General features: G+C 32.8%; 1 protein-coding gene across 3 annotated transcripts; it reads left to right on the top strand.

Moving 5' to 3' along the window:
- The first annotated feature begins 9,918 nt into the window (after positions 1 to 9,918).
- LOC111398985 (uncharacterized PKHD-type hydroxylase At1g22950-like) lies at positions 9,919 to 20,848 on the top strand. 3 transcript variants are annotated; one of them, XM_023026175.1, is made up of 9 exons: positions 9,919 to 10,513; positions 10,791 to 10,838; positions 11,330 to 11,506; positions 11,603 to 11,753; positions 11,837 to 11,923; positions 12,466 to 12,590; positions 14,222 to 14,340; positions 15,610 to 15,765; positions 20,429 to 20,563. In XM_023026175.1, the coding sequence occupies exons 1-9, from the start codon at positions 10,136 to 10,138 to the stop codon at positions 20,436 to 20,438; spliced, it is 1,251 nt and encodes a 416-aa protein (XP_022881943.1). In that variant the 5' UTR covers positions 9,919 to 10,135; the 3' UTR covers positions 20,439 to 20,563. The 3 variants fall into 3 exon arrangements, with proteins under 3 accessions (XP_022881943.1, XP_022881942.1, XP_022881944.1); XM_023026174.1 differs by having other exon boundaries at positions 9,920 to 10,513; positions 15,610 to 15,721; positions 20,429 to 20,848; XM_023026176.1 differs by lacking the exon at positions 15,610 to 15,765 and having other exon boundaries at positions 9,920 to 10,513.

The raw sequence follows: 20,848 nt of genomic DNA, 5'->3' as shown, positions 1-20,848 counted from the left end.
TTGGACAGTTGCAAAATTATCCATTTGGCCGCCCATTGGTGGATTACTCATTAATCGCATTTAGCCCACATGAAAATTCCCCATTTGGCCTATACCATTATTAGCATTCACAGCCATCATGTTGCCCGTTCATCATATTATTCATCATCTTAGGCATATGACCATCAATGGGATTTTTAGATTAAAATGCACAAATATATATAAAAATTGAGCTGTAAAAAAGAGACGAGTTCCTGGATAATGTGTGAGACACCATTGTTTGTTTGAATGGGAGTGGAAGAGGCTGTTGTGGTTTATAGTTTAATTTTTATCATTTCCTTCTTTTCTCTTCCTTTTTATATTTTCCAATTATTTTAGAATTTAAGGGTATTCTTATAAATTAATTGTGGTGCCTCGCGCGTGTGTGTATATAATATGGTGTAAAAAAAAAAAAAAAATTGTGATGGCAATATAATCACCCTTTTTAAAATCCTTCCCAAATATATTTATTTATTCATTTTTAATTTAAATAGTGTTTTAAAGAAAAATGTCATGCATATTATCCATTGTCACAATCCCGAATAGATTCTCGAAAATTCTCAAATGTGTCGTGATCATAGTGGAAAACCATGCCCCGCCTTATTTCGTTGTGATCCCTAATTGTGAGTCCTAACAAATATATAAATAAAAAGTATGATTGACTAACCTGAACTATAATTTAAGTTTTACCAACATACTCTATATCTAGAGATATTTTAAAGAGGTATTATCACTAGGGTAGTTATAATGACGCCACATTTTCTAATGCGTATCACATTTTAATTTACAAAGGTATCTAATATTTTTTTGCAAGGTGTCATCAACTTAGAGTTTAATATATTTCTTAATTTTAATAAATTCTCATGAGTTGCATGGAATTTAATAGAGTTTAACAGATTTCATAAGACTTGAATGAATTTCTATTTTGCAAATTTTAATAGATTTTCATGGATTTTTATAGATTCTCATGGATTCGTAAACTTTTTATTAAAATTGTATTTTTACCTATTCGATTACCCAAGCAAATTGTCAACAGAACTTTGTAAAAGAATTTAAATGACCTATACTTCCATGCCCTTGGAAACAGCCACTTTGTCGCCAAGGCGACTTCTAATTGCCATCTAAACACACTATTTAAACAAAAATAAAAGAAAGGTTACTCGACAAATTAACTATTTCGCTAAAAGAAAATTATAGTTAAAGGAGCACTATCTAAGAAGAAGTGCTTTTGAGAACAGAGGGTACATAAGAACGAATCATTGCTAGTGATCGTGACTGTCCAAAATTTTAATTTCATTAATAAATTAAAGGCAAAAATGTCTGATCTATTAGTAAAGCAAAAAGTTGCTACTTTGCATCACGATTTAACATATATTGCAAATGAATCTCATACATAACTCAAGTTTTTGAAATCTGATTGAGTAAACATTGCACTCTACATACTACGAATTGCTCTCAAATTATCTATACTGAAATATATCATACATTTTATTTATATGCTAAGGTTATCCATAATTTTTATAAGATAATAGCACAGCTTGCATGAAGCCAACGCCTTTTGCTTTTATTCGAGATCCCGCATAATTCAAAGATTGGGTAAAATTTATGGTAAATATGTTATACATAAGCCACAATTTTTTACTTCTGTAAGAAACACCTTAACTGATATATGAGCTATCTGTAAGTTTATTGAAGTCATGTGCAATAAATTGAAAGTAGTAACTAATGTCTAAAAGGCCAAATTGTCTTGTACTAAAAAACCAGAATATCGTTTATTAATAGGAACTCGTAAATTTGTCATTTAAATGAAAGAAATCGTAAACTTGTCTAAGCAGAATTCAATTTTCCTTACTCGTCATTCACACCGTTCTTGACATCTGTCCACATATTTAAAGCTATAATAGTTTTCCATTCATTTGCATGTTCTATTTGTTGCTCTTGAGTTTCAAAATGTCTTCATCTTTTTCAATCACTGGTAGTGACGATGTAGATGAATCTTCACTATTTGGCTCAACAAGAAATTCATCATAACGACACTCTTTTCGAAGAAAAATATGATATTTTGCACAAGCTAACACTCTCTCTGCTTGTGTTCTAAATGGAAAGAGAGGTGCTGATTTAAATATCGTGAATCTTGATTTCAAAATGCCAAATATTCTCTCGATTGTATTTGTCAAGGTAGCATGATGAAGATTGAAAGTTCATAGTGTGTCTTGGATTGCGACCTTGACCACAAAAATCCTAGAGATGATACTGAACACCTTGAAAAGGAGCTAAGAATTGACGACTATTTAGAAATCCACAATCCACGAGAAATAACTCAAATCAAAGTTTAGGTTTAGTTACCAACTAACTAAAAGTACTCAAAAACCACAACATCCTAATAAATTCAAATTATTAAACATTTACTCAAATAAGTAAATCTCATTCCACATAATATTTTATCCACTCCCAAAACTCATTCCACATAATATTTTATCCACTCCCAACGCTCTTCATGTGAAATTTTCGAAAAGCATCTTTCATTCCAAATTTATGAATGAAAGTAGGTGCTTTGTAGTTAATGTGATTATCCAAGTTAGGAGTCTCTTTGATACCATCCTAAAATATTGTTCTTGTCCTCTATCCCACCCCACCCCCCTCCTTTTTTCTCCATCAACTTAAACATTTCCTTAATGTCAGTTGCAATTCCAATAATATAATCCCTGCCAAGAGAAATCTTTTCTTGAACATTAGCTCGGGGTTATCAAATGAGCTAGAATTCTCATGTTGCGTTCTAGTTCGCTTTCTACCGAGATTATTTTCTATAGAAAATTCCTTTTTAGTTTTCATAGAAGGTGGGAAAGACATATAATTATTAAACGAAGGCATTGGTTGACTCATACCATTGAGTTTGTATGTATGCCTCGACTCTCATCAAACATATAGTCATCTATTGTGACATGCCCGTTTTCTTCAACACCAAATATTCTTTTATCTGATTGATTACCCAAACTAATTGAGTTTCTCCTTGAGCAGTTGCATTGCCAATTGCTATTTTAAAGTCTTCATAATCAGGAAAGGTGTTGATACGAAGGTGCCTCTGTTTTGGATGGGACTAACGAAGAACAAATACAAAAAAAAAATTATAATTTATAATTTATTGTTAAAGAATTATAACATAGTTCACAAGAAAAAATTATATAAACACACACCTCAGAGTAATTATCCCACACTTCATCACTAGTATTGAACTTTTTTGTGATTGGGTCCCATCCAAAACTAGAGCTGTACTGCATAAGCTCAGAGTATCTGTGATATTGTTACTTAAACCAACTCAATCGACTTTGGTACGTAGCATAGCTCTGCTAACATCCTCTGCTAACATCCAAGCTTTTCATTTAGAGCAGGAAGTATTTTTTTTACCTGTTTGTTCAGTTAGCACCCCATTGCTATTACACCATCTACGATTGGCTGAATCAACCATAAGTTCTAACAATGTAGAGCTGTCTTTTCACGATCCATGCATTATACCCGATTCTACATTTTCCTTGTGACATAAAAAAAAAAAAGTTGTATTTATATATATACAAATGGTGAAATTTATGCTACAGCTGATAAGTTTTTCTTTTTGCATCTAACTACCAGCATCCACAATCTAAAGTAAAAGTCAAGACAAAACGTTCAGTATTTTTTCTGCATCTAATCACTACTAAGCAACAAGCGATCCCTTCAATTAGAGTTAAGAGTCCATTTTCTTATAAACACATATGGAGGCTCCGACTCTCACCCCACTTAATATAGAATTGGCCTATTGAGTTCTATATACATACGCACGCACGCACGCACGTACGCACGCACGCACGCCCTTTTTCCTCTTAATCTTCAAGGAGGTTCTCGGTTTCTAGGGTTTTGAAACGAGTAGAGAGTAGTTCTCTCCATAACATAATTTCTTCCATATTTTGCAATCTAAAGAATTTATGGAAAGTCAATCACAAGTTATTAGATGTATGATTTATTTTTGTTATTGTTGAACACGTGCTATGATAATGAGAAGAAATTATTAAAATCCATTAACGTTAGCAAATGGCATTAGAGCCTAAGACAATCCTTTTTATAGCGACAATCACTGTTGCTTTCTTGATGTGCTTGATTTCAAATAATCAAGTTTGTGACTTTGTTTACTCTACTCACGTGTGTGTACATGTTTGTGTATGGGAAGGGGATAATTTCTTTATATATTATACTTAACGATTTGCTTGTTTCAAGTCCACACTGTAAGTGTGGATCTAATAATATATTAGTTCCTCGTCCCATATATGGGCTTTCTGGTTAGTAGTTTCAGCGTTAAATGCTTCTATCAATTATGTCAATCGTGCTCCATTTGGATTGAGGAGAAGGGAAAGTTAACTATCCACAGTTCGATAACTTTCGAGGAAAGGAAGAAAAAATCTAGAATTTGCAACATGTTATTTTTGCAATACAACTCTTTCTATTTAATTTTTGGAAGTCAAGATTTTATTTATGTTAATGGACAACCTCTTTCGAAATATTTTGTGCATGTAGGTTATATCACCTTGTTGTAAGCGGTCCACTTGTGAACCCCCTTCTCATCTGAAAGTATTTTGGTTGCGCATTATTCTAATCAACAAGACGAAAAACAATATTTCAAACTATTCAAAATTTAAGAAAATTCTATTTTTAGAAACTTAACTTTGAGAAAATCATATTTTAAGAAATTCCAAATAAAAATAAAGTATTTTCATAAGCGTTGGGAGTTTAAGTACAATATAAAAAATTTAAAGTATTAAACATGTAATTCTTAGCACGCGACGCTTACTATTCAACTACTTTCCAATTGACTCAATGCATGAAATGAAATGAAATGATATTTTTTTAAAGTGATTATGAGCAATCTTGCTTCATGTTTTAAAATGTATATGCATGTTTACCTCGTATAATTTATTAATTGTACAATTTTCATATTTTATATAAATATTATTTATGCGAGCATAAAATGAGATAGATTATCAGTGAACGATTAAGCATAATTGGACTTATACATGTACGAATTTCGAGGACGAAATTCATTTTAAGGAGGAGAGTTTGTAACATCCCAAAATTCTAATGGTACCTATCCATAATTTTGAAAAGTTGAGGAACTAAAGTGAAATATATTTTAAATTCTTATACTTTTTTTTTAATCAAATAATTAGATTTTGATAAAACAAGTTTTAATATCTCAATATAAGACATTTTGCAGCTTGTAATTAATTAGAAATCTTTTCTGCGAGAAAAACTTAATTTGGATAAGTTAGACCCAAGATATTTAAGTTTAAAGAAGTTATTAATTATTAATATTTAATTAAGTTGGTTGTTGATTTTATAGTTGTTGTGGCCACGTGTATAGATGCATTTTTAATTTGGATTAGGACCAAAAAAAAAAAAAAAAGGAAGAAGAGATAATTGTAATTCTAATTTTGACAACGGTTAATTGTAATCCTAATTTTATTAAAACGTCAATACTTTTCATTACTTCAATTCTAACCCTAGCATACTAAGTCAAATGGAACCAATTTCAAATTAACGTCCTATAAATTCAATTGGATGATTAGGATTGGTCGATTATTTTAATTAGGAAAACCATTGAAATGATATAACACTAATTCTATTATTTGGAACCAATTCTTATCGAAATTCATTTTATTACACGATTTTTCCAATTTTAGTTGAATACAAATTCAATAGTGAATTTCAACTTTAAATATTACAAAATTCCCATTATTTCATCACAGAAAATATAGAGACCTACGGAAAAGAGATATGAGAGGAAAAAGTATTAAAAAATAATAGGAGAATTTTTACGCACAATATGTTATATTCTTTTCAACATTTTCAATGACGAGGTAAGATAATTTTGTGCAAGTAGTTTGTTTTTGTGCACATTTATGTATTCAATCATTTATTCATAAATTGCCAGTGGACATTCGAGTTCTTGAAGAAGAGATATAAAATCCTTCAAAAATTTAGAATGATCTAAGATGGGTGTGTTGTTTGACCATTGATATACTCCATAAAAGAAGACTGGTATGAAGTGTTTAAATTGATTGTTATATAATTATTTATGAAAACTGCACATATCTTATTGGGTAGTTTTAAATACTCACTTTTATAATAATTTTATAGATTAGTGCAGGGCCAATTGGATTTGTGGTACGATGGTAATGCGGGCTGTCAAGTGGATCGAAGAAAAAGGAAAAATAAATATTAAAATTTTCAATCTTTAAATTTATTAGTTAGTTTAATTTTTTCAAAGACATGTTATTTAATTAGTTAGTTGATTATGTTTATTTTTAAAGATATAATTTCCATGATTTAATTTAAGCTATGAATGTTCCGTTTATATTTTTTTTACTAAAGAATTTTATTTTATCGTTTTGTAGAAAGAGAAGTACTTTTTTATAACACTTCAAGATTTATGAAATTTTGGGTGTTATAATACTACTCAACTCGTTCTTACACATACGCATGTTAATAAATCACAGAATCCAAATGATCGAATCCCTATCGAATTGTTTGTTAAACATTTGAATAATGTAATAAAACAACATATGTATCCAACTTCAATAATATAATCAACCCGATTGAAAAAAATAAAAATAAATAACACCCAATTTCAACAAAAAATAGTGTTAAAATTTTTAAAAATTATCATCAATTGATAAGTTCACATACATAAATCTCTTGACGACAGAGAAATGTGAGAGAGGGAAAGGCAAAAAACTTGTTCACAATAGAGAGAGAGAGAAACAGAAAGAGAGAGATTAGCTGAAGAGAGGTGAGAAAAACTGTGAAATTTTGAGAGATAGAATTGTTACAGATTTTTGGTATTTATATTTATAGTTGGAAATCTTTTAAAATTTTTCAAATTAGTGAAATCTTTAATAAATTAGTTATTGAGGATATCGAAATTTCTAAAGAAATATTAAAAATCTAAGTTGAGGGTACCTAAATTTTTAAGTATTTCTAAAAATCTAAGTTAATGACGCCTATATTTTATTCTAAGTTGAGGAAACCTCAATTTATATGAACTTTTAAAATCCATTAAATTCTTGATCGAGGACACCCTCATTATTATCATATTTATGTTCTTAATTTTTAATACATTCCTATCATTATTCTCTGTTAATCATCGTATAATGACGTTGTTGATGAATTTTACCCAAAAATTGTAGAGGGCATGAAAATACTCATTTAATCCTCATATTTTTAAATAAGCAAAATAAATAACAAATACAAAGTACTATTAATTAATGTTACCCTTTGTTTTAAAGCATGCATTAATTAATGTTACCCTTTGTTTTGAAGCATGAAAACAAATCTTTTTAGATAAAGAAGTTGTCATGAGGGATCATATGTGCTGATTAATAAAAGTTCGATTATAAGAATTCAATAAAAAATGTTGAAGAAATATATATGAAATATAAATACGAGTAAGGACTTTTAATGAATTTAGAATATAGTGTATTTATAGTACAAACATAATTACCCTCAGGGGGGAGTCCAGTGGTCAAGTTCAGTTAAGGTGGGTTGTGAGCATTGAAAATTTACTATCGATGAGCAACATCCGTGACAACGGGATTGTTTATTAATATTTAATTAAATAATATTCAAAAAATCGTACAGATTAGAACTAGATACACCGTTAAAACTATAACAAGATATGAACTTTCATTTTTGATGAAAAATCATTCCATAATATGCAAAATACCCTAATTTATTTTTCAATTAAATAGGCAATATATATTAACAAAATACCACTATTTAGTTTACAATTAAAGTTAATTAAACAAGCATTATTATATTAACAAAATTGAAATTATTTATGTACCTATATTAATTTTATGTGCTTGTAAATTCCACTTTTTCGCAATTGATTTTTTGTGAACGAAAAGTGGAACCTTTTATTAATTATAAATAAGTTTTGTTGAAAGATTCCTTATGACACTAAAGTCAATTTTTTTACAAATTCATCTCCCATTAATTGACCAAATTCTCAAATCAATTGATCAGAGGGAAAAAAAGAAAATCAAGAAGAGGGACATAACACCGATTAAAATATTTCTACTTGCATTAAACAATGTTATTTTGTTACATTATGTGTTAAAAATCAATAAGTGTCATGATGGTAAAGTTGTCAATATATTTAAAAAAGGCAGCAGGTTCGAGTTATCTTCTTTTTATTTGTTTTGGTAAAATTGTTAAAATACAAAAATTATAAAAAATATTGCTCTTGAAACACAGGATCTTTAATTTAATAGTGGAATGGCTAACCAGCTAAGCTATCAAAGATATTTGTTGTTAATATGAATTATCAAATATATAATCTAACAATTCAATGTATTATGAGCAAAAAAAAAAAAAAATTTCTCTTGCGAATCGACCGCTATAGCTGGCCACCACCTAAATCCGCCCCTGATTACCCTTCCACAATGAACAAAATAGATAGTGGCTTTACTTTAATTTGCTTTTTGAAAAATGCTATATTTTAGGCAATATATTTAAAATGTTTTTTATCCACTATATCAATATTCCTATAGTATGGGGGTAATTATGCACATATCCAATGCACACATCCAATATTTGTTAATTAAACCATATTCTAATTGTAAAAACATTCTCAATCTATGCTCATATTAGCACTTATGTCATCAATTTTTTCATCACATTCGTATCTTGAACCTTCTAATAATTTATACATCTTATATTTCATAATGATTTTGTTCCAAAAAAATTGTTAATAGAGCATGAAAGATTGTATCTCGTAATTTTAAATGAGAAAAATGAACATCAAATACAAATGTTCGACAAATTATTGCCTCTTATTTCAATACACATTACCAAAAGGTTTGGACAAAAATCATCTTTCTAGACAAGATACGTTAATTAAATAAGGGGGTGATTTTTAATATTTTGGCTGAATATGAGACTTTCTCCTAAGAACTGAATTTTATTTTGAAGTTTTGTATCTTCACAACATGTATACAGTAGTGATTGCCAGTCGGTGATAAGGTTTAAAGGGTTGATGTTAATCCTCTTGCGTGTGTTGCTAAATGAGCGACCAATTAATAAGTCACAAAATACTTTGATCACAACTTTTGAAATTAAGGACTTTTTTGTCAAAGATATTTTTCAAATACACATTTTATGACCTCAAATTTTCGTGTTGAATGTTTTATTGGTCATTGAACTAAACGTCTACATTTTACTCACTGAACTTTAAAATACTCATGACTTGCCATTAAACTTATAAGTTATATCATCGTTACGATTTTTTCATTGAATTTTAAAATACTTTTAAGGGGTCACTGAACTTTAACATGTTACATTTCGTCACTCATTTATTATGTTTCATTAGTCATTGAACTTATAACTTCGTCGCACTTTATTCATTGATCCTGCACAGCCGTCTTAAACAAACGAACCCATGGATAAGTAGGCCTTTCTTGCAAACCGATCTTCTGCTGAGTTTCCCCCTCAGCTCGCGCAATAATCAGGGCAATTTTAAAATATTTCCGAGCGATCATTGAACTTCATAATAATCCTTTACTTCAAGAAAATAAAATAGAGAAATTATGTTTATGTCTGACCCCCATTTAAAAAAAAAAAAAAAAAAAAAAAAAAAAAAAAAAAAACTCATTTTCAACTACACTTTTTTAATAAATTTTTTTTATATGTAAATTCAGTGAATAAAGCGTGATTGATGTATAAGTTGATTACTAATGAAACATGGAACAATATATTAAAGTCTAGCAATTACTTGGAAGCATTTTAATACTGGGAGAGTAAATTGTCATAGAGGAACATAAAACTCAATTTTTTCTCTAATTTGTTTATCAAATTTATAAACAAATAAAATCTACCGTCACCATCAGTAGCACATTCGCCTTCGTGCAACCTAGAAAACTTAAACACCAGCAAACCCTAGTTCTCATCGTCGTCTTCATTCTCCCCGAAACCATATACCATTTCCGCTCCAAAATGCCCTTCTAACCCTAAACTATATCTCTGCACTCTCATTTCACACCTAAATCCCTATTTTTCCTCTATCAACGCATAATTCTCTCACTTCACAACAATGTCAAACGACGGCACATCATCACCACTGGATCGGCACGTTGACCCAACTCCACCTCCTATATCTCAACCAACAACCGGGAATGCGTCTGATGGGTCCGTATTACCTCACTCCAATGGCAACGGTACTGATGATAACGGTGGACAGCAAAATGGGGTCGTGGTACCGTCCTATACAACAACCAGGTTGAGGCTCAACCCCAATGCGGATCACAAGCCCGATAGCTATGAGAACCTGGATTTGGATTTTAGCCCATTTCTCTTCAGCTCATTGGAGAGGTACCTTCCATCCAACCTCCTCTCCCTGTCTCGTGATGTGAAGGTCACGTACATGCGTGATGTCCTCCTCCGATACTCCCCTGAAAGTGAACGCGTCCGGGTCAGTACAGCTGTCTTAGACTTGCATATGGTCAGTGTATGCATTAGATGTATTACCTTTCAGTTGTTGAATTTGAGTGGGAAGGCACGCTGCCCAATGCGAGTGGGTGTGGATTTATATATCACTTTAATAGTTTATGTTCTAAGCGTCTATAAGTTAAGAATGTGGTGCATTGAATTATGAAAGTACACTGTGAAATGCACGAGGTACTGCATTGGTCTTAGAGGTTGACACCCGAATTTAACTATTTGAATTTACAATTACTCTATTTTAACAGTTCCAGAAGCATAGAGAATACAGGCAAAAGATTATATCCAACTATCAGGTACGTTTCATGTCTGAAACCGTTGATTGATGACAAGTCTAACAATTCTAATTTGAATGAGTATTTTATTCATTAATTTAAGGAATGTCTTGAAGCATTGATCTTTTGTAAATGAAGGACATTGCATATGGTACATCAGGGATAAAGAAACCTTTTTGCTCCACATATGGCTGCTACAACTTTTCTAGTGATTGTTCTAAACCTGCTACAGTGAAAAAAGTTATCTGTGTAGAAAGAATTTTGAGTTTGCAAGTTCTATATTTATGTAAAATCTATGATGTGATATCTAGTACTCCTAGACAAAGCTAGGCCACTGACACCTTGAAATGGTTGGAGGATATTCTTGTATATGTGGAAATGCTTAAATATCAACTTTGTATCGAAAGATCAAAGATGAACCCTCTCTCTCTCTCTCTCTCTCTCTGTGTTGTACGGCCGATAATTGCTGATTAATTTCTAACAATTTATTGAAGTTACCTTTGCCTTTTCAGCGCTTACATATGGAGCTTTACACCATGCATGCTACAACCTTCTTTGTTCCTTCTTTTCTGAAGGCAATCAATGAGAACACTGAACAGGGTTTTAGAAATATAATGTCTGAACCCACTCCAGGAATTTTTACATTTGAAATGCTCCAACCACATTTCTGCGAAATGTTGTTGGCTGAGGTATTTTGTATCCTTCTCATCGTTATCCTGCATTCTAACTTAATTCTTCCTAGCAGTTTAGCTTTTATGTTTTCTTATCAGGTTCTGATTGCTTAGGTAGAAAATTTTGAGAAGTGGGTCCATGAGACAAAATTCAGAATCATGAGACCTAATACAATGAATAAGTATGGTGCCGTTCTTGATGATTTTGGTATGGAAACCATGCTTGATAAGTTCATGGAAGAATTCATACGCCCTATATCGAAGGGTATCTTTCTGTTCCTAATGAATCAAGTATGATGAGTAGATATCGACCTCAATATAATCCTTTGACTTGAGAATCTGTTGCAGTTTTCTTTCCTGAAGTTGGTGGGTCAACACTTGATGCTCATCATGGTTTTGTGGTTGAATATGGAATGGATAGAGATTTGGACCTAGGTAGGTGACTACACCCTAGCTTTGGTTCCTTGACTCTTCTTTATATATGGTATCTGCTGTCTGTAAGTTTCTGAACACAGCTAAACCTTCCTTGTTGAAATTTTGACGTGCTGATCTACATTGGTTAGGGAAATTACATTAGTGGTTTTAAGGGACTTAGTTGGCTACTTTGGTCTAAAGTATTTTGCGCTAGTACTTCAGGCTCCAACAAGCTGTCAAGCTATGTGATCTAGCCTGGGTCATTTTCATGGTATCAGAGTCACTTCTGTTGGATGAGTCTTGGCTTGTCTTCTTACCTGCTTATGAACCATGATGATACTGTTCTATTGAGTGGGGAATTTCTAATGCTATATTACCTATCGATTAGATGGAACTTATGAGAGTTGTTTATCAAGTTTCTTGGATACTCGACCTTCAGTTGGGAGTTTGTACTGTTACTATGAAATTTCTGCTAGTCTTATTACTGTTTGGTTATGCTGATTTCTACTTATGAACTCCGTAAAAGTTCTTTTGTAGGAGTTTCAAGAGCTTCACTTTTGTAGGTTTCCATGTGGATGACTCGGAAGTCACCTTGAATGTCTGCCTAGGGAAGCAATTTTCTGGCGGTGAACTATTCTTCCGTGGTGTGCGGTGCGAGAAACATGTAAATACCGAAACTCAGTCGGAGGTAAGTGATTTCTCCTGTAGTTTTACATTTTTCCCTGTACCTTGGTGTCTTTGGGGACAATTATTTGTTTTCATTAATGGACTGGTTTCACTGATAATGCATAAATTATAATTGAACTGTAATACTTTTTTGATTATAGTGAAAATTGCAGTTACCTTCTGCTATCCTCTAAGCCTTTTTTTTTTTAAGCTTAGAAACTGCAATCTTGCAAAACAAGCTACAAAACGAGTTTTGCATTCCGTCTTATATCCGAACAGATTGGACATTCTACAGGCTGCTTTTGCCTTGCATTTTTAATTGGACTTGGAAAGACATGAGAAGCACTGATACTTGTTTGAATACGCTCCGATACATACCGGATGCTTGTTTTTGTTATTTTATATATTTTGTATTTTTTAAATTTGCGATTTTTTAAATTATTTATTATATATATTGGATACGTTAGGACACGTGAAGAACTTTATTGGTGTTAAATTCCTTTAAAATTGAAATACATAGAGTTTTTAGAGATTTGATTGGAAATGCACAATAGTAGTAAATCTTTTAATATATGTAAAACCGTGTTAATAGTAGGCAAATATATTTTTATTTTTGAAAATAGATAATAGTTTAATATAAGTAAAATCGTTTTAATAAATTATACATTAATATAATCAAATTTCACTTCATGTTTAATAAATTAATTTGCTTTTATCGTCATTTATATAGAAAATTAAATTTTTATTCAAAAGGAGAATCCACAATATAGGACATTAGTTGAGACTCAAGGTGTTGGGCTACTTGAGGTTATTAATTTATCATTAGATGAGTCAAAGTTGGAGAGTGTTATTTTTATTGATAATGAAGAAGATGATGTTGGTGATGATAAAGAAAATGAAATTTAGCCCTTGTTTGAGCCACATTATATTCCTAAGAATGCATTTTTGAATAGTTTATTGATGAGAAATATATAGTTAAAAAATAAGAAAAAATTTGGATTTGCGTGTAATATTATTTTATTGTAGAATGTGTGGTTGAAATGATGTCAAATCACTGTTTAAAAATATATTTTTTTTTAAAAATGTGGCCAAACATAACCTTAGACAGTTAAGGATTAAGATAAAATGTTTTAGTATTTATTTTATTTTTATTATTATGCTTCTGTTTTATTTTTTTTATATTAATGAAATTATACTGAATTATATATATCTATACACGTGTATCCTAATTTTTAAAAAAAGTTTTATCGGTTTATCCATATTGTATCGGATTCAGATAGTTTTTTGAACTACAATTTCAGTGGTTTTTTTTCAGTGAAGTGTCTTAGAAATTACTCCTTGTGATACTTAGCGCTGTGTGTTTCTGACCAGTTAACAGATTGGCACCCATTTATTACAAGTTACAACCCACCAGGATATGAATTGGGAGTTTTCTAAGTTCAGATTGGCATAGGAGTACGAAAGAACCTTATAGAATTTTAAATTTTTTTTAATGGATCTGTCAAACTGGTCTACAAATCTATTCTAGCGCTGTGTTGATATGTAAAGAAAATTTAAATTACACAGCCTCAAGTTTGAAGTAGAAAGTATACTGCCACAGCCTATTAGCGGTGTTTGACAACTCAATTGGAATTTGTAATTTTAATTTCATAGGAGATCTTCGACTATCCTCACCTCCCAGGACGAGCAGTTCTTCATCGCGGTCGCCATCGGCATGGTGCTAGAGCCACCACATCTGGAAATAGGATAAACTTATTGCTTTGGTGCAAAAGGTAAGTGACTGCCTACCCTTTGCTCTATTTTTCTGTCAATATTTCTGCATCTAAGAACCTTGGCATTCTTCCTGATAAAAGAAGAAAAATTGACAAAGGGGATTCTAATAATTTCAGTGTGGTTTCTATTAAACAAATCGTATAAATGTGTTGTACAGCGAAAGAAAATAACTAAATGATGTTGCGTCTTCTTTCACAAACAAAGCAATGGTAATTATGGGTGATGTGTCACGAAATTCTCTGATGAAGTGGAGTCACTGATGTAGACAACCTGCTTTGGTTTCAACAATAAATTATGTTTATGTATGCCGTCTGCATCATTTTAGCAATTTTTAATTCAATTCTGTTTTCACATTATAAACCTTTACACCGACAATTCAGCTATGGAGGGCTTCCTTTCTTTTTAATGAGTTAAGGATATGCATTATATCTGGGGATGCCTTCCATGTAAAGGATTACAGATCGTCTTATTTTTCATTCCCATGCAAGAAAAGCAGATTTTGCTTTACATCTTCATATGCCTTCTCGAGTCCTTTCACTTTGGATGCAGCTAAAGTTGAAAGTCTTCTTTCTTTATATGTATTTTTTTTTTTATGATTGTGTTGTTCTCCTCTCTTTTAGTTCCCATTTCATGCATCATGTATGTCTGATTAATAAATGTTGGAAAGAGAAATAAATAATATTAAGTTCAGACATGCATGATGCATGAAATAGATTTTTTAATGTCCCCCCACCCCACCCCCCTTCTTGTAGCCACCTCTGTGTACAAGGTCACTCGTGATTACTGGATTTCCATTTACTCTTTAGCAATATCCGTCCAGGCTTTCCTCTAGTATCTTTAATTCCATTTTTTTATATACATATCTAAGTAATTGCCTCCTGGACAGACTGACTTCTGCATCCCATCCAGCTGTGACTAATTTATTTATTTATTGTAGATCTCCTGTGATTATAGGAATTAACTTTGTCCATCCCATTCTTACCATCTTCATATTTAGGGCTTGTTTGAGCCACATTATTTTCAAAAAAATATATTTTTCAACAGTGATTTGACATCATTTTAAGTTTTAACCACACATTTTCAATAAAATAATATTATGCGCAAATATAAAACATTTCCTTATTTTTTAACCACACATTTTCCATTGATTTGACATGAATAATGCATTTTTTTCCTAGAATGTGGCTCAAACATGGGCTTAATTGTTTTACTATTCCCGATGTAATTACATCTTCACAAATTTTAATATCAATGTCTTCTTCCTGTAGTTCTGTATTCAGAGAGCTGAGGAAATATCAAAAAGAATTCCCCAGCTGGTGTGCAGAGTGCCAACGCGAGAAGAAAGAAAGGCAGCACCAATCTGTTACTGCTGCCAAACTGGTAAAACTAAAATTTAGCAACCAATCTGTGCTGCTTCCGAACTGGTAAACCTAAAATTTAGCAATCTCAAAAGGAAGCATCTTTAGCACTCCCATGCACCCAAATCTAAACAGACACCTATCATTAGCTTTACTGGATTAAATTATGCTACTTCTCTCTCTTTCCTAGAATTTATTGTCTTTGGATGTGTACAAGTTACCTGGTAAAAGTTTGTTTGCCATTGCAATTATGGTTTTTAATACATTCCGGCTGAAGATGGATCCATAGTGGCATTTAGAATCTAGATTTGTGAATAAATGAATTGTGTAAGTGTGGTGGAGTGTAGCGAAGAAGATAATGAATAATCAATAAGAAAAAGGTTGATCCCGTGAATGCCTGTTCAAATAGATATTATTATTATTATTATTATCATCATTATTATTATTATTATTATTATTTTTTAAAAGGTAATCAAATATTTTATTAATCAATGCATAATACACGGGAAGTATATTATCAATTTAAAGTAGGAGGGAATAACATAAAATTGGGCAGCCTATCTATATGCCTAGTAGCTACAGCATTAAAGCATATAAACAATGTAAAATAAAACATTTCTCTAATTTGCTCTGCTGTCTGTGTTTGATCATCAAAGTAGCGGCTGTTTCTTTTTCTCCACATACACTATACAATGCAACCTGGAATAAGGTCTCATGCAAGCTTACAATCCTTGTCGCGAAATTTCTCCTCCATGCCTTTAACATGTCTTCCATACGCCTCGGCATCACCCAATCCATGTGTTGTGATGCCAAAATATTGTGCCACGGTAAACGAGCAGCATCACAATGGAGACGTCCCTCCGACACATATAACACCACTCTATAACATAAAAATATTTTGTTCATAGATTATCCACCATTAACACCTGTCCCCTAACCACCGTTTAAAGAAAGAATGCTACCTGTGGAGACAGTTTACATTTCCACACCATTTTCCAAGGGAATGAACTCTGCACAGGACCCAATAAAGATTTGAAATAAGTGCCAACTGAGAAAATCCCATCCGTGTCCATCTCCACCTACTACAGTCTGTCTCTCCTGATGTGGACCTCGTACAAAGAAGTAAAAAACAACGCATAATCGTCCAATTCCCAATCCTGTAATCCTCGGCCAAAAACAATATTCCAACTGAGCCTCCCATTATGTATATCTAAGACATCATTCACCGTAGCAGACGGTGCCAACACAATACGAAATAAAGAGGGAAATTTCACCTTCAGAAAAGTTGAGTTTTGATTCATTCGGATGTGGAACTTAAAGCAAGAAATTTGAGAAAGTAAACAAGCAAGATTAATTATGTGGAAAGGAAATAAATCAATCATCTTTGATCCAGCACCAATAGTTAGCTTCTTTAATTTAGCTGCAATGATTTAAGTCCATTTATCCAGCCTTTTAATTGATTCCATCCTGTCGGCAATGATTCGCCAAAAGCAGCATTCAATTCATCAACAGATGCCTTAACTGGATTTTGTCGGTTTTAGTTGTTACCACTTAGCAAATAATTCTCGTTCCACTTTTTTGATCCATCTTTCTCTCCCGGGTTAAAAAGAGTGGCCCTTGAATTTGAGTTGTTAACGTCTTCCAATGAGCTATCCTAGTCTCCACTCAATAACGCACATTTCCTATTAAAGACTCGTGCCGTTTTGATATTACTCGGGTAGTTTGAGATGGTATGCTTCTAGGTTGATCATTTCCACTATTTCCTCTGGCCCAATTTCATTTGTTGCTAACTTACCATATTCATGAGCGGGCAAGTGATCTTTTGTCAACATGTCTTTAATGAAATTATCGGTTCAAACTCAACAAACCCTCCACTATCAGCCTCCCGTTGATTCATTGCCAAAGGATATGGTAATAATTCCGAACTTCAATTTTCCTTCAAGACACCTCTATGCCAATAAGAAACCATTCTCCTCAGTTGGGGTGCGAGGCTCCTCCATCGTATTTGGTAATAATATCACTTTCCAATTACCAAAAATGGAAGCCCAAGTATTCAAACCTTAATCATATACATTAACCCAATAGAGTATTTAACAAGAGACTGCTTATCTACCACAACTTTTGTACCTTTTTTAATCAAGCTAAATTGTACGGTCCAGGTTGTCTCGGTCCAATTTTGCAACACTTTTTCGTGGACATTCTTGCAACTCCACAAGTCTAAGATAAAACAACACACTTTCTTGTCCACAATGTTGATTGGAAAATGTTGTTGTGTTGGAAGTTGATGCCGTTACTTTTAGGGTTGGCAAGGAGTCGTCCAACGTCACCCAACTCCCTCCCCATTCTTCAGGGAGGACATCATCTACCCCCAACATAAAAAATTGGTGCCCCTTTATATTCTTCCCATTTCTCTTTGTTAGCAGATGATCCCGATTCAGAACTAGCCTTTGGACATCATGCTTGTCTATTAACCAATTCAATACAGGCAAATAGTGAGGCCCACCTCGTGCATTCCTGTCCCATCGAGTTGTGGTGGTGCCACCTAGGACCGATTAATTGTGTTGTGTAGTAGTTGCTGTTACTGCCAAAGGGGGCTCACAAATGTTCCCATCATCTCCTATGGGAACTAGAAGTCCTATTGTTTGCCAAGTGGTTTGGTTCTCTAGTTGTACGGTCTTTCGATGTGCCTATGAAACAGCAAAAGATGCGAACATGTTTAATACATCTCCGAGCCTCTTCACTCCAATGGACATTAACTCTATTCTTCACTCTATAATGTCAATTGCAGGCCAGTAGAAAAAATTCTAACCAATATTTGCCAACAACTAGGCTTCTTGCCTTTAGTTTTGAAATAGCTGGCACAATGTGCAATTGGAATTGAATGAAAAGAAGACATTTTTTTGAGATGTCTCTTCAATTTCATTTGCAATTCTATCTTGGATTTTCAGCTTCATGAACAGTTGGATTCGACTTGTTGCCACCAAGCTGGTATCCATCCCCAAAACAAGTCTCTACCAAAGACACTTGTTTGTCATCAAACTCTTTAAAACCAAGAGTATTCTCCTCGACTTGGAGCAAGGTAAGGAAGATATTTCCTTTCGAACTCCGGTAGGTCTAATTTTAGCCTCGACTCCAATTGTCTTTCATCGTTGCGAGTGATGTTAGCTTTCTTTCCATTGTTCCTTCGGTGTTGCGCCCACATTATCTTGTAGTTGTACCATCCTTGACACCTCTAGATTGCCAATAACGGTGTGTGAACCCACCTGGTCGGAATATTTTCCATGCTCAGCATACCCACCCAACATTCCCAAAGCTACATCTTGGGTTGCACATGCAAAAGGAAATACGACAAGACGCATGGGATTGTTATTTCTTAAAAGAGTAGGAAGCTGAAATCAGTTTAAAAAGTATTCCTATATTTTTATAAATTCAATATTTAACTTAAAAAACTATTTGATAGGAAGTAGAATAATCTGAGAGATCTATGTACCCTAGCTTTGGGGAGTGGGGAGATTAATAATGAGTACAAAAATCAATCTAATGTGAATAAAACAGATATACGATGTCATCTTGAGATGTCATCTTAAAAAATTTATTCATAAGGAATAAATAATCAAATTAAAAAGTTTCACAATTTTTCGAGTTAATTTCCTAAAATTACGTAATTGCTATCATCATCTATAACACCATTGTCGGTGATAGCATGGCCTCCATTTTTTGATTGTAGCTCGTAATTAAGTTTTTTAGTTGAATTATTTGAATATTTTGATCCGAAGTTTCCAAAATAATAGGAAATATTTTTTAGTTTCCAAAGAGTTTCGATTTTCGGAAAATGTTAGAAATATATCCATCTATTTTTTGTATCTGAGACATCTCTTCCCGAGGTTCAACCTCAACATAGGTATCATGTAATTCTGCTCTTGCTCTTGGTGCCATCCCTTAGAGTGAACCGTGCTCTGATGCCAATATGGTATAGCACAATGAATAAGATATTGAATTATCAATAATGAAAGCGGTGATTTCCACAAATCAATATTAAGAATTGGAAGAGCAATCCAAAACAATGATATTTAATTAATTGCAGAAAAAACTGAGTTCTGATATGTTCGGATGTGGAATAAAGCAAGAAATTAATAAAGGAAATAAGCAAGATCCATGATGTGGAAAGGAAATAAAGTAATCATCTTTATCCCGCTCTAACGGTCAGCGTCTTTAGTTTAGCTGTAATGGTTCAAGTCCACTAATCCAGTCATTTAATTGATTCAATCCAGCAGGAATGGTTCACGAATTGATTTAGTTCACTGCCAACAGCATTCAATTCAGCAAAGGATCCTTTAGCTCTTGTTGATTATGGATGTTCCCATCTAGTAAAGAATTCTTATTCCGTTTTGCTGATTGCATTATGTAGGCTTGGATTTTGAGTTTAGAATGAATAATTAGTGAGTAGCAGTTGAATTAGAACGGTGAACCTTTAAAAGATTTTGAGCAAATTTAATGTGGTGAATGCTGTACAGTGGGGGAATAGGCTAGTGTTTTTCACCCAAAGAAAAGGGAAAAAATCCCCATATGACCATAGTTTCCTAATATTGACTGGTTTTGTTGATCGAAAGTTGCTGACCCCTCTTTTCAAACCCCGCATCACCTCCTGCACATTGTAAATTGTCTCTCTATTTCAAATGAACTGTGAGAAGAGCATTGAGAAGTTATAAAGTTTAGCTTGGTTTTCCAGGAACTGCTGAGAAGAGGAGAAACTGCTGCTTGGGCTATTCTGTTTGTTTCTGCTTTTCTTAAGCTGTAATATATCTCGACTCTCATCCTTGGTGACACGACCTTCTCCATTTTGCGTAGTATGTGAAGATTGAAGGTTGTTGACTGTTTCTTGTGTTTCACTATATTTGTACATCCAAGTCGAGTAGGTGAAAAGTAATCTGAATTGATCAGCTGACTTGAACATGAGTTAAGATCCAGTAGTGGCGTAATCATTCAGTATAGATATTTATCCAGTACTTGTATAATGTTGCTCCTTGCAGAGAAAAAGCTGTTTTCTCATCTCTTTACTTGAGCCTTTGTAGTTGGATTACTTATTTTCAATGACTGAAGCAGTATTTGCACAAATTTTGAATGATATTTTACTCTGAACATTTCGTTA

The sequence above is a fragment of the Olea europaea genome, chromosome 8 (assembly GCF_002742605.1).
Source record: "Olea europaea var. sylvestris chromosome 8, O_europaea_v1, whole genome shotgun sequence".
Taxonomy (NCBI): domain Eukaryota; kingdom Viridiplantae; phylum Streptophyta; class Magnoliopsida; order Lamiales; family Oleaceae; genus Olea; species Olea europaea.
Note: the sequence above shows the minus strand (reverse complement) of the source record. Positions and strands in the feature narration are given on the sequence as shown.